Here is a 12,954-nt window from a genome sequence, read left to right as displayed (position 1 = left end):
TTTTAAACAGTATTCTTGCCTTAAAGACATGATTAGGAAATGTGATGTAAATGGGTAACAGTGCTGTTTGTATTTTCTAACCAAGCGTGCATATCACTCATGGGTTGAAATTACTCCCTTGCCTGAACTACCACGCTCAAGAATCTCACATGCGAGTCAGTTGGTTTCAGCGGGTACATAATTTGATAAAGATGCGCCGCCCCATGCACCTCGATGCCGCTGGCTGCTCGCGATGTCCCTCGATCTAAGCTTTCACCCAGATACGTGCACATGTAAATGTTGACGGGTGCCACGCAGCGTGTAGAAAAGGCCAGCCGTTAGAATTCCGTGAAGCGCTGGCCATTGATGTTGCCAACCTCAGGATCTGTTTGGAACATGGCCTTCATGGGTGGCACCTTGGAGGTTGTGGAAAATGTCCGCCACGAAGAGGGCTGGGGATTCGTTTCCCCTGAGACTCGCCTGCTGCTGGCACTCTCTGGTCCAGCCGTCCTTCTGGTGGTAGCCGGTAGGGACGCAGCACCGAAGAACACTTGCCCGGCAGATTGGCAGATTTTCATTCCGGTTTGAGGCCAGGTGACTACGCATAATGAGCCTATGGCTGTGGTTGCAGGGTAGGCGGATTTGACACTCGATCGTTCCGGTCGATGTTTTTAATGAAAATCGTACTCCCTTTCAAGACAGATACTGCATTGTTCGCCTTTGTTTCCACCAGGCTGCCTTTGGATTGTTGAGTAGCTGGTTGAGAAAAAGATTGCGACATGTTGTGGTGTAATTTGTGAATTGGGGCTGATTGGGGGAAAAGGGAAAAAGATGTTGAAGGCTGGATGCTTTTGCGTATGGAAAGATGATGAAGGCTGGATGCTTGGAGAGAAGGAGAAACATACTGCACAGTTGCTTCGAGGATTACACAAAGACAGCCTCTGCGGCGAAGCGACAATTACATTGCGCCTCTTGTGTCCTGCCCTCCTAGATTCCTTTGTACTGAATCTGCGCCTGAGAAGGAAAGTAACAATGACTTGTCGGGAAGTATTCACTCTCCAAGCCTTTGAGTTTGACAAAGACAGTTCGTACTCGACTTACCACAGACAACTGAGAGCCTGGGAGGAAGCTGACGTCGGCAAATGCTCAGCGCCTCTTGTTGCCAGGTTTGGGAGATGAGGAGAAAGGAATAATACTCTGGAGGGAACTTCACGAAGCATACTCACGCCCACAACTAACAAATGGTGTGAGGTTTGGTCACAAAGCAAAAATCCCAAGACTGTACACGGACAGCTCAATGTCCTTGTCGAAACAACGACAAGAAATATGTTCGCCGAAGAGCCCGCAGCGCGGACCGCCGTGATGCGAAGTGTCATTCATCTGCACAAGTTATACAAAATGTTTGCAATGCGTCGTTGGGTAAGTGTCCACCCTCACGATGCCAGTCCCTACGGGAAAGAGCGGAGAGAGATAATGTCAAGTTCTACTGCATTGGGTCTGTCTGGTGTGTACGGTTCTGGGTCTGGCATGGTAGCGAATGATGAAGGAATCCTTTGAAGTAGTGCTTGACTCTCAGCGTGGTCTATCTACGTATGCGAGCTTGACTTGATACTGCGGTGAGTCCGTTCTATAGCTGCAGACTTACGAATGAGGAGCAGCTCTTAAGTCTGGGTAGGATCGTAGAGACTGTAGTCCTGTATGGCACATTTCGAATTGTAGATCATGCACTAAGCCCTTTAGTGGATCTGGGCGCCCAGTTCACGTTCAAATGACGCTGTACACCGATTCCACCATCAGCTGGCGTGGTTGATGGCAGTATCCTCAATATCTTCTTGGAAATCCTCAGAAGCGCGTGAGGCACACGAAGACTTTGAAGAACCACCGCCAGCCTACGAACAAGTTGTCGAAGTACCCGAAGAGCGGGCGGACGAGCTCATCGCAGATGGGAAAGCGTTGCCCTTGGACGAGAAACACGGTCCAAGTCAGGAAAGAGAGGCCCACGAAAATGACAGCGACAGCGACAGCGACGGCGACGAAGCGAATTGGGCTCTTGACGAAGCAGCCGAAGAAGTCGCGACGCCCGGAGCCGAAGATCCCAAGCTCAAGTACGGAATGATGGCACAGCCGACGATCGAATCGTTCAGCGCGGTGGTGATGGCGAAATGCCCGCCTCTGAATCACCCGACAAATCCGCTGCAACGACCCGTTATCATTCCGCAGCGAAGACCCGGCGCTCGAGACCGCGGCTTCATCCACGCTTACTCGCCCGACCTCGCCGAAAAAGGCATTTCCGAAGAAGCTTTCCTATCCTTCATCCAGAACTTCCACGCAGCGTCACAAGCATCGCCACTGCTGAACGTCGTCTTCGTCTCCGCAGGCGTTGTAGGCCTCGTCCCAGAGCCAATCACCCAGATTACAAGTATCATTATTCAATTCGCTGCTGGGGCAGCCATTTACATGCAGACTACACAGCGCACCCACAGCTTCCTTGACGAGATGAACGACAAGTTGTTCAAGCCCAGGGGTCTGTACGCCATGGTTATGAAGTACATCCCCCAAGGGACAAGACCAATATCCGTGCAGCAAGCGGACCTGAACACGATCATCAGCAAAGAAAATGCGCCCCACAAATCGTATCAGAACTTCAGAGCAGTAAACGCGGGCCGGTCGTACGGAGCGATCGAGATGCCAGACTCTGCACCACTGGTATTCCCTGCCCTGGACGAAGCCGCGCAGACGCAAGACCCGGCAAAGGCGAGCAAATTGAAGAGCAGCATGGCCTTCGTGACAGACTACTACGACAAGCGGGCACAGGCGTCCTACGTATGTCCTTTCCCTCCCGAACTCCCCCCTTCTCTGCCTACTAACAAGCCGGACACCAGTTGCACAAGAACCCCGACCAACGCCTCGACCTGCCCAAGCCCGACTTCGGGACCCGCGTCAGCGATCCCAACCATCCCGCTTTTAGGGGCTCGTGGCTCACGCTGATCTCCGGCGGCAAGATCCCACCGAAGGCTGAGCGGCGAGCGAGGAGACGCGAGGAGAGGATCCAGGCGGGCGTTGCACCGAGTAGGAAACAAGAGAGGAAGGCGTGGAAGCAGAAGAGGAAGCTGATGAAGCAGAATGTGCTGTATCTGATGATTGTCAATTCGCCGACTGAGCAGGAGATGGAGGCGGCGAAGATGCAGGTGCAGCAGCAGGCGGGGATGAGATAGGTGGGCTTGGGGCAATAGTGGGAGGGAAAATGAGAATCTTCATCTGTTGCAGCGTCGTCGTCTTCATATTGCTTACTAACGCCGTGTCTCACATTCAACGCTGACCCTGCTAGAGAAACGAGGATTCAACGCTGACCCTGCTAGGGAAATGAGGGTTTCGCTCTGACTATCATATGAGGCTTTGAGTCAAGCCATTTGTTCAGCGCAGTAGTTAATCGAATAGGCATTTTCCCAGGATAGGATCATCCTTTCTGCGAGCTATCAGACTGAGTGGTGTTGAGCCTGTGACTTCATAGATCTCTGGACGAGTTGCTGCGTCTCGAAGGTTTTATTGCAACAAGCAAGCTTCTTTCCAAGGCCTCAGCCTTGTTATTTCCTCTACATGGCATAATGGAGCGAACCAATGTTTCGTAATTTTGGACCAAAATGTCTCATTCTTACTAGCTACAATTGGTCAGTATTGTAATCAGGGTGTCTCATATGTCTAGTAGTATACCGACCTGCTTCCGAGACAAACCTCATCTCGTTTCTCTGTGTGTTTGGCTCCTGGGCATTGCCACTCTCCAGATCAACGAACTCATCTCTGCTCGATCGGGTTGAACCTTCCTCGCCATCACTCTCAAGACCAAGGTAATTGTCTGCACTTATCGTTGTTATCGGGCCCGTCACTGCTGCCGGACGTGGGCTCAATGTTTCACAAGCGTTAGACATGGTGACCATGTATTGCGATCGACCTGCACTGCGAAAAGAAATGCGGTACGACTAAGACGTTGGAGCGTTGTCTGTTCTACTCTCGAATTGTCATCTTTGCAACTCTGCAGCCTTGTAGGAATAGGATCTAAGGTACCTTAGCCCACTCCATCTCCGCTAGTTGCTGCACTAGGTGCATGAACCGCCAGACAGGTTCCAAACCCGGTGGAGTCGCTGGTAAATAGGATTGGTGTTACAATTAGGGTCAGAGGACTAAAACTTGCTAGATTCTGATCTGACAAAAGAATGACGTATCATACGCAAACCTATACGCCGAAAGACTTCTAGGGCAAGAACGATACTAGCGTACTGATTGTCTAGATGGTCAGTTGTATTTGGGCGCAAATAATCCATGATAAGACCGCTTCAGCGAGCCGCCGAAAGCCTGGTTTTAGGCCCTTGATCCTCTCTAAAGCTTGTGTGTATGTGATTTCCAATGCTCCTGATTCCTTAGGCAGATCTCGCAACGCAATTTGACATCCTTCGCTGTAACCTTGTCGGAAAGACCGCTAGGTGAAGTTTTGCGAGAAGGAACCTATACCACTCAACTTGGTGTCTAGTCGATTAGAGCAATGGATAAGTTTTACATCCCAGCAGCTGATTTTACTATTTCTGCCCGGATTTTATCTTCCAGCGCTCGATTGCGTGAATACACAAATTGGCATCTCTGAAATCTTATTCTCAATGTATACTTGCACATCTGCATCTGTTGCCCGTATCTCTAAGGTTGCCACGCCTCTGAACTTCGCTGTTATATCGGGTATGAAGCGCGAGGTTGCAAAGAAATGTGTATTTGGTTGAACTTGGAGGTTCGCGATTTCTTCCAGTAAAATCGATCCTGGTTTGTTCGTGTCAGTGCATTCGTCAAGAGCGTCCATCACAATAAACGCTCTAGCGAGACCATGGACGATGGACTTGTCCGTCTCTCCATGTGTCAGGAGTAGAAAGTGCTGACTGATTCAGGCAGGTTGGGCTGTTGCTGAACTAGTTGTTTGAGCAGGCTTGCCATAAAATGGGGGATCGTCTGCTCCGTCTGTCGTCTGTAATTGCAATAGACATAAGCAATGCCAACCTTCTTATCGCCCTGGAAACGTTGCTGAAGGTTGTTTATCATGATGGATGTTATCATCGTTTTGCCAGCTCCGGGAATGTCGGGACAGAAAAGCGTTGACTCGGTCCCGTCAAGCCATGCTTGAAATTCTTTCAAATGAAAAAGCCATTGCCCAGTCCCTTCCTGACATTGGTTGAAGAGATCGGTCTGCTGTGAAGGATAGTCTGAAGTTGACAGCCATTCTGCAACTGCATGAAGATGCTGCTCGTTTTGATGTCTGTTCAATAGATCTACACCAGCTTTTGTCGATTTAGAAAGCCCGCTATTTTTGATCACGAACATCAGTAACGCATTTCCCGTTGTCAAGAATAAATCCAGAGACTTGCTCTCCTATATGTGTATGGGTGTGCACTAACGAGGAGTTCATCAAGGTGAATCGGCACTATCCGCTGCCTTGACCATGAATATCGTGGATACGACAACTCTATGGATCAAGTAGCCCTAGCCATGGTGGAAGCCAAATCACTACCGACGAGAATGCTGGCATGCTCAAGACGAAATGCAAATCCATTCCGATATAAATTTGTACTTACAGTGAAAGTGTAGTGGTAAAAGAATTCCATAACCCGATATTGGAGATCAATCGGAGGCGAAGTTCTCTCAAGCCTTCAGGCTCAAACATGAGCTCTTCCAAAGTTTTCGATATTTGTTGCCGAAGCCTGCGAGATTGGCATCCAGAGTTTGATACTTGTCCATGATCTTGTCCAAGTCTTTGAGCACGTTCTCGCATCCTCGGATGTGATCTTGGCGATCCTGGTGTTGCTGAGGCGCGAATTCTCGCTCCGGTAGGACTTCTTCAAGGTCACGATGGATATTGGAGAGGCTTTTCACCCTTCTAATTTTGGGTGTGTCGATCGAAGCCCGAAGCCACTACCCCAACATGTATCAGAGCAAACGGCTTCAAAGAAAGATAATGTATGATGAGGAACGATGTGTAGAGTACAGGCGAAAACTATGGATCCAACAGGCGCTGTCGAAGTGTACATACCATCGCAAATATCAAAAGACATGGTTTTGTATCTTCGCTACCGTTCAAAAGAAGTGGGAGCGACTCACTTATCAGAGACAGCCTTGAATTGATCAGGCGAGTCCACCAAGCGCTTGCGGACCTTGTTGGCCAGGTGCGACACCGCGATGATATCGCCGATGCTAAAGTCAAAGCTCATGGCGCTGAATTCTGATTTGCACTTTGTTTACTGCACTGGTAAGTAGGGTCTGTGATTCCACCCGAAGTGGTACTTTATAACCTCCAAGAGGCCAGGTTCTGGTCAAAAGGCACCGCTGGCCTTTTCTTTCCCATCAGCAGATAGTAGCGTGCACAAAACTGATGATGACTGACGGAGATTTTTGCTTTGTCTGCTTGAGAGATGATGTATGTTGATGGAAACATTGACAGTTGTTGACGAGGCTTGCGAGGCGCAGAGCATGCAGCCTTCTATCTTACGCTAAACTAGAAAAAAGCTGACAACTGCATGCCCCCTTCTTAATATGTCATGCGGGAATTTGCAGAGCGAATAGGTTGGACGAATGATCAGGCTGAGATTTGATGAGAGAGATGGCGAGCCCATGGGAGGATCGTCCGCAAAGCCTGAGACCCATAGATACATCTTATCACGGCCAACACATCACTTCCTGGTCGCCATCAGTCATCGCCGTTATCATACTCATCGCCGACATCACATTTGTTATGTTGGCCATGTCTGTTGTCGACGCTGATGGTTGTCGTGGTCGACACATGCAAAGCCTGTCTTAGTTGCAAGCCGCTCCTTTCAAAAAGTGCCTGCGAACTAGGAATCTAGGTATACTTTCAGCCCGAAATCTGTAGCATTTGATGGAATGTAAGAAAAGGTGATATCGTACAAGTGTACTCGAGCAACGTAACATGATCTCGAGTTCTCGCTCTTGAAGCACCGAAGTATTCTAAACTGCTATTTGCAAGGCTCAATGAGCCTTGCACGCGCGTGTTGAAATATCCCACCTAAGGGCAACGGTATATACAAGCTCGAACCCGCATTCATGCCAAACTAATGAAGAAGTCTGGTTGAAGGCCCTGCGTCCAACAATGCACCTCTCAAGCTCCTTGGAATGCTCCACCCCCAACACCATCGCTTCCGATTGACAGGCCTCATAAAGCATCATCGCCTACCATATGTTCAAATCTCACAGCCACCCGTCTCCTTGGCTGCAATCCACCGCCTGAATGAACACAGCTACTCCTCCCCACCGCTAGTCTCTCCCTGCACCCACATCCTCCTCAGCAGCCCTTCCACACCTTCGTCCATCGGCCCATCCTCCTCATGCTCCTCCACCAACTCTGGGCTTCCCTTCCCCACCTCAAATCTCACTCTGCCCCTCCCGTGCGCCGCCTCCCCAGAGTTCCCGACTGGCGTCTTGACGCTCTTCCCCTTATGCCCATCAGGCGCTTTCTTCCCATCCAGCTTCTTTTGTCCATCAAATTTCCGCCCATCGAGCTTGCTCTGCACGGCTTGTTGCTTGAGACTGCCAGCAAGCAAGTCGGGATAGAACCGCTTCGCATTCGCACACTCGACCCTTGCCTGCGTCCACTGCCTTGCCTGTCTCGCCTCCATCTCTTTCGACCCAGCGCTGAGATTCTGGATTCCGAACCCTGACCCGTGTTGCAAGAGCGGGTGTTGATCGGATGGTGGATCACGCTGCGTGGACATGCGCTGCAGATCCAACTTCAGCTGCGTGAGTGATTTGCCCTTAGTGGGATCGGCGCCGCGGGCTGATTCGAAGGGTGAGACGCGAGTTTCTTTTGGAGGCTTGAGTGGGTTCTTGCCATTGGATTGTTTCGGTATGGGTGGGGATGCTGAGCTGGATTCGCCGTTGCTGAGACGCGGGTGGGACAGATTAGCCGCAGATTTGACCCTGCGAGTAGGGGCTTTGACGGTTGAGGATGAGTCTGTTGGAGAGCCTGGACGGTCATGGTGGGTGGTGTGGTTGAGATGTGCTAGATTTTGCTGAAGGTGAGATACAGAGCCTGGTGTTGCGCTGCCGGAGTTCGAGCCTGTGCCGTTGAGGAAGCGAGATATGCCGTCTCCGGGCATGGAATCCCTGTTACCGAATGCGGAGTCCTGGCTGTGAACGAATGCTGGAGAACCGCTGGAGCCATTTGGTGTAACTGTTGCCGATACATTAGATGTTTTAGGTGCTGCGTTGTGGGCACTGCGATTGAGGAGACGGTGAGTCACGTCGTCTGCGTCTGGTGGGTGAGAGTATGGGGATCTGTCTCGATGATGATCTTGCTCCTTTGCATGATCGACGAAAGCTGAAGGATTATTAGGTGGAGACTGTGGTGGTGATTGAGGGAGATTTGGAGGAGACGGTTCTGCGGGCTCATCTGGCGAAGGAGGATCTTCCAGTTGGGGAGTCTTACGACCTACTGAGCCATGTCGAGTGGTATGGGGTGACTGTGAGTTGCTCTCCTCTGTCCAGTCATCGTTCTCGTGATCCTCATTTCCCACCTCGAAGCTCGCTTGCCCTTTCACGGGACCATCATCATCGCCCTTTTTGCGCAAGCTATTCTTCGTCTGCGCCTTCTCTCCCTTCGATTGGTTCCCCAGTTTGGTCAATGAAGGGTTCCGCCCCAGAGATACTTCGGATTTATTCTTCTTTATAGACGCCTTAGACCCAACTCTTGGTAAGCTGAGATTAGAGCTATTGCGCTTGAAGTTCTGTGTTGTTGGGCTGGCCGTTGGTGTATGCGACGCTGATCTAGTATGGTGTCTCGTGTGTCCTGCAACCTCTCCTGCATCGCCAGGACCCAACTTGGAGAGCTTGTGTAGACCCTTGCCATGTGATGGCACTCTTCCATACGGGTGACGTCCATGACCGACGGCATGCGCCTTGTGCAGCTTGGTTGAGGATCCTTTGTTGTGCGACTTGGAGAGATGACCGGTATTTGGAGACCCCTTGGAGAGAGAAGCCGAGGATGAAGCGCGCTCGTTCAGCTGTGGTCTTCTGCCTGGTGATGGAGAGGCGCGGCCAGACATTCTGTGTACTTTTTTGTGCTGTCGGGAAATTGATGTGGGGCTGCTGATTTGCGGTGCGGGTGAGCGCGGAGGTTTGCGACAGTGCGTGAGAGACTCCTCAGATGATGAAATTTGCTGTTAGTGGACTCACGAAGCCATTACTAAGATCGCTAAGTCAATGCTGTTATAGTGACTATGTTGTATCATAATATGACTGTTTGCAAGCAGAAGCAAAGTGAGCGCAAACTTCGCGCCACGATCATTGTCCAATCGGTAACACTCCTTGCCTAGCGTCGCCTTACAAGGCGTGCTTCTCAAACCAAATATTGCCCCTGAACCCCTGACTGATACATAGTCTTCACAAAGGAGATCTTTTGCATGCAGGACAAACTTGGTGCAGGATGGGGAAGGTAGTGGATGGAGGGTCAAAAATCAAATGTATCAGTTCTATCCGTATAGGTGCGAAATATCCGAGAAATTCAGACGCACCGCCTACGCCACGCTTAGAAAGCAGATATGCTTGCAATGCTTGGAGTTCAGTAAACCTCCAAAACATATCTCAGCTGATCCTTCAACTTTTCAATCTCAGTCCTCGGGGTCACCTTCTTGCCTATCATCTGTGCGTCCCTGGCGATAGCATCTTCAAGCACGTTGGTGACATCAGGTACAGGCCATGTAGGACCGCCTAGCAGCAACGCATCAGTAAGTTCGTCTTCACGCTTTTGCAGAAGCACTTACAAAGATAGAAAGCCCCTTCCTCCTTCAGATAAGCCTGGATGATATCATTCATTGTCTGCCTCATCCGATCCTGGATATAGATCTTCTGCGGCTGATCACGGGAGAAAGCACGACCAAGCAGCGTGATGACACCAGCATCCTGATAGGCCTCCCACTCCTCTCCATAACAATACTCTTCTCTTTGGTGTCTCGAGCCCATGTAGAGCAATACGGACCCAATCTCCTTGCCCTGTGCCTTCTCCCACGCGCGATACTGCACAAACGCTCGGAATGGCGCAAGACCAGTGCCAAGACCAGCCATGATCAATGGCTGGGTAGACTTCGGTGGCAGCTTCATCACACTCGGCTTGACGGAGACAGTGACAGGAGCGCCGACTCTGAGCTTGTTAAGAAACCTTGTAGCTTGACCAAATCTGTCACGACCCTTCGGATCTACCCAGCCGACCACCACAATCATCAAAGCAACGCTGTTCGGCGTCACCTTCTGGCATGACGCAATTGAGTATTCTCTTCGCTTCAACGGACTAACAATGCGGACAATATCATGGAAGCTTGGATGGGCCGAAGGGAACTCCAAAAGGATGTCGGCGTAAGTGATAGTATCTACTTCGGCTCTCCTCTTGAATTCCTGGTTACCCTCTTTGGTAGGGCCTCCCAATGTGGTAAGCTCTTTCCGCTCATTGGGATCATCGGCGAACTCAGCCAAAGCTTCGTAGAATCGCTTCGGTGGTCGGCCGAAGATGTCGACATTCTGCATAAGAGCTTGGTACACTGTCCTGTTCTCGAGCACCTCGAGATTCTCGCGACTCGACACCTCAACAATCTCCTTAGGATCAAGCTTGTAGAATTTGATAAACTCCTCGACCTCGACTTCGTCATTCTCAGCATGAATACCGAGCGCTTCTCCAATATCGTAGGTCAGGCATGAATTCCCAAGATCAAATTCGATGTGGAAAATATTTCTGTCGTAAGATGGCGGCGTAAGTCTGCGATTCTCCTGTACATGCACTGTGAAGGTCTTGACGTTGACATCTGGGCGCAGTGCCGGCTTTGTGCCGTAAGCCTCCTTGAAAATCAAGCCTTTGGCCGCCGTCTTCCAGTCTTTGAGATACGTGGGTGGGTCTACCTCAATCTTGTCGTAAGCTACAAAGCTGCTCGTACATATGTCCTTGAACAATGAGGGTGGCGTGCCCTCTAATTCCTCGGTGGCCCAAGTCTTGGGGATCTCCATGAGTCGCAAAGCGTTGTCTAGAACCTTGGCCAATTCCTGCAATGTCTCGATTGTTCCGTTGACAGAGGCCAGCTTCTGCAATCCAGTCTTCTCAAGGTTGGGCAACGCGACGCGCAAGAATGCCAGCTCCGTCAAGTATACTTCCTGTGCTGGATCATTGGCTATGACCTCAACTGCTGGTGGATCAAGAATATACAATTTAGCACCTTTGGCGGCCAATGCGTTTCTAAATTCGACTGGAAGCTTCTTTTCAAGATCGTCATCTTTTACGCCTGGTAGCTTCAAAATGATCTTTCCGCCAGCCTTGAGGCCACCGAGGATGTCATACATCTTGAGGAGGCTTTCGCCGCCGACATAGACTACATCTGCTGCATCGATCGAGTAAGAAGCCTCGATCGTCTTCTTAGACTTCCGAATATCAGAACGGAACACTCCTCCTTGAATCAGATTGTCGTATCCTGTCTTGGTGGTGACGTTGTTCGCGGAATCTGTTGCCAAAGCTTGGCCGAGCGCAACCGGCGCGTTTGCCGAGTCTGAGGTATCAATGTCCCAAAAGGTATACTGCTGAACAGATGAAGGGTCAAGCAACTGGAGGGCCGAAGGGGCTCCAGATTCAGTCCATATGTCCTCAGATTGCAAAATTGGCTTCTCCACCAACAGTTGGAATGCTGCCGCAACAGAGACAGGCGTCCAGACAGTTTCCCTCGCATATTTCACGTCTAGTACCGCGGGAGGCGTTGCCCATTTGTCTGAGTATGCGATCGCCGCTATAACGTCGCAATACAGATTCGAGCGCACGCTGCTGTCCGATACCGCTTGCTGATCGTCAACTTGACCAAGCACACCGATCGTCTTCACTGACTCAGGCAGGACCCCGAGAAATTCCTCTTCAATGAATGGCCTGTAGACTCTGACATTCACGACTCCCACTTTCGCGCCTTCTCTTTCGAGCGACAGAGCAACCTGCGAGGCCAATGACGACTCTACAGTCCCGAAGACTGTCAGCACCGAGTCTGGTGCTGCGTGGCCGTGATACTCGAAGACCCCGTACTGAGTACCAAGCTCGCCATTCAACGCTTTCAGCAGTCGCAGCACTTTCGTGTCTGTGTTCACACTCTTCTTTCCTGGTGCAGATATTTCATTCTGAACGGCCTTGTAGGTATTGTGCAGACCAGCTTGATCTAGGACATCAATAACTCTTGTTGTCTCCCTGCCAATGCTGACCCCATCGTAAATGTGTATGGTGGGCATGATGCTCGCAAGCAGCGTAGAGAGCAATGCCATATGCTGCGCCTCATATGCAGAGAATGAAGACACCATGCCGAATCCCAGCTCTTCTGCCAGCGACAAAGCGGAGACATAATCCGCGACCAACTGTGAGGAAGCTCCAGCATAGTCAATGGCCGCGATATGAGCCACAAATGGACTGACATCGGAGTATAGCTGTGAGAGCTGATTTAAAGCCGCTTGAAGGTACTGTAGAGTGGAGGACGATGCTAGGATTGACTGAGGAACGTAGCGCCTCTTCCGGTCGAAATCTTTAGAGGAGATGTATCCCAACGCTATGGACGCAGCGCCCTGCCGAATCTGCATGGACTCGACATTCGTGGGGTATCCATGAACATTTTTCGACCCCTCTCCAAACCAATCTTTGACAGCGACATCGAGGTCGAATGTCTCAGGCGAGTACGTCCATAGCCTGTCGGAAAGGGTGTAGGCGACTTGCTGGATCAATGTCTGGGCCGTAACATATGTGGGTCCACCAATTGAGGCTAAGGATATGGGCTGACTGAAGGGCAGGCTTGTAGAGTATTGCTTGAATTCTTTCAGCTTTTTCTCCGGCCCTTCGCGAACAGGCTCGGGCTCTGCTGGGCCGTTGGACTCGGCTGGTTGAAGACGCATGACGGGCAAAGAGAACAGTTAAGGGAGAAAGAAGGA

At 50.7% G+C, this 12,954-nt stretch overlaps 7 protein-coding genes across 7 annotated transcripts; 2 read left to right on the top strand and 5 right to left on the bottom strand.

Moving 5' to 3' along the window:
* Window positions 1–317: 317 nt before the first annotated feature.
* HO173_011016 (uncharacterized protein) lies at window positions 318–760 on the bottom strand (the record flags this gene model as incomplete). The annotated part of the gene is made up of 2 exons (XM_037312901.1): window positions 318–577; window positions 667–760. 2 exons carry the CDS (start codon window positions 758–760, stop codon window positions 318–320), a joined length of 354 nt encoding a protein of 117 aa, XP_037160333.1.
* Window positions 761–1,377: 617 nt separating this feature from the next.
* On the top strand, window positions 1,378–3,194 carry HO173_011015 (uncharacterized protein; the record flags this gene model as incomplete). Its single annotated transcript, XM_037312900.1, has 3 exons — window positions 1,378–1,398; window positions 1,720–2,802; window positions 2,862–3,194. 3 exons carry the CDS (start codon window positions 1,378–1,380, stop codon window positions 3,192–3,194), a joined length of 1,437 nt encoding a protein of 478 aa, XP_037160332.1.
* Window positions 3,195–3,572: 378 nt separating this feature from the next.
* Window positions 3,573–3,905, bottom strand: HO173_011014 (uncharacterized protein; the record flags this gene model as incomplete). Its single annotated transcript, XM_037312899.1, has 2 exons — window positions 3,573–3,634; window positions 3,695–3,905. 2 exons carry the CDS (start codon window positions 3,903–3,905, stop codon window positions 3,573–3,575), a joined length of 273 nt encoding a protein of 90 aa, XP_037160331.1.
* Window positions 3,906–4,878: 973 nt separating this feature from the next.
* On the bottom strand, window positions 4,879–6,221 carry HO173_011013 (uncharacterized protein; the record flags this gene model as incomplete). Its single annotated transcript, XM_037312898.1, has 2 exons — window positions 4,879–5,317; window positions 6,112–6,221. 2 exons carry the CDS (start codon window positions 6,219–6,221, stop codon window positions 4,879–4,881), a joined length of 549 nt encoding a protein of 182 aa, XP_037160330.1.
* Window positions 6,222–6,610: 389 nt separating this feature from the next.
* Window positions 6,611–6,808, top strand: HO173_011012 (uncharacterized protein; the record flags this gene model as incomplete). The annotated part of the gene is made up of 1 exon (XM_037312897.1): window positions 6,611–6,808. One exon carries the CDS (start codon window positions 6,611–6,613, stop codon window positions 6,806–6,808), a length of 198 nt encoding a protein of 65 aa, XP_037160329.1.
* A 457-nt stretch (window positions 6,809–7,265) lies between these two features.
* On the bottom strand, window positions 7,266–9,068 carry HO173_011011 (uncharacterized protein; the record flags this gene model as incomplete). The annotated part of the gene is made up of 1 exon (XM_037312896.1): window positions 7,266–9,068. The coding sequence occupies one exon, from the start codon at window positions 9,066–9,068 to the stop codon at window positions 7,266–7,268; it is 1,803 nt and encodes a 600-aa protein (XP_037160328.1).
* A 515-nt stretch (window positions 9,069–9,583) lies between these two features.
* On the bottom strand, window positions 9,584–12,918 carry HO173_011010 (uncharacterized protein; the record flags this gene model as incomplete). Its single annotated transcript, XM_037312895.1, has 2 exons — window positions 9,584–9,732; window positions 9,786–12,918. The coding sequence occupies 2 exons, from the start codon at window positions 12,916–12,918 to the stop codon at window positions 9,584–9,586; spliced, it is 3,282 nt and encodes a 1,093-aa protein (XP_037160327.1).
* Between the last annotated feature and the right edge of the window lie 36 nt (window positions 12,919–12,954).

Source organism: Letharia columbiana, assembly GCF_014066305.1.
Source record: "Letharia columbiana isolate WasteWater2 chromosome Unknown Sc0000054_s0, whole genome shotgun sequence".
Lineage (NCBI taxonomy): Eukaryota > Fungi > Ascomycota > Lecanoromycetes > Lecanorales > Parmeliaceae > Letharia > Letharia columbiana.
This window is presented reverse-complemented; position numbering and strand designations above follow the sequence as displayed.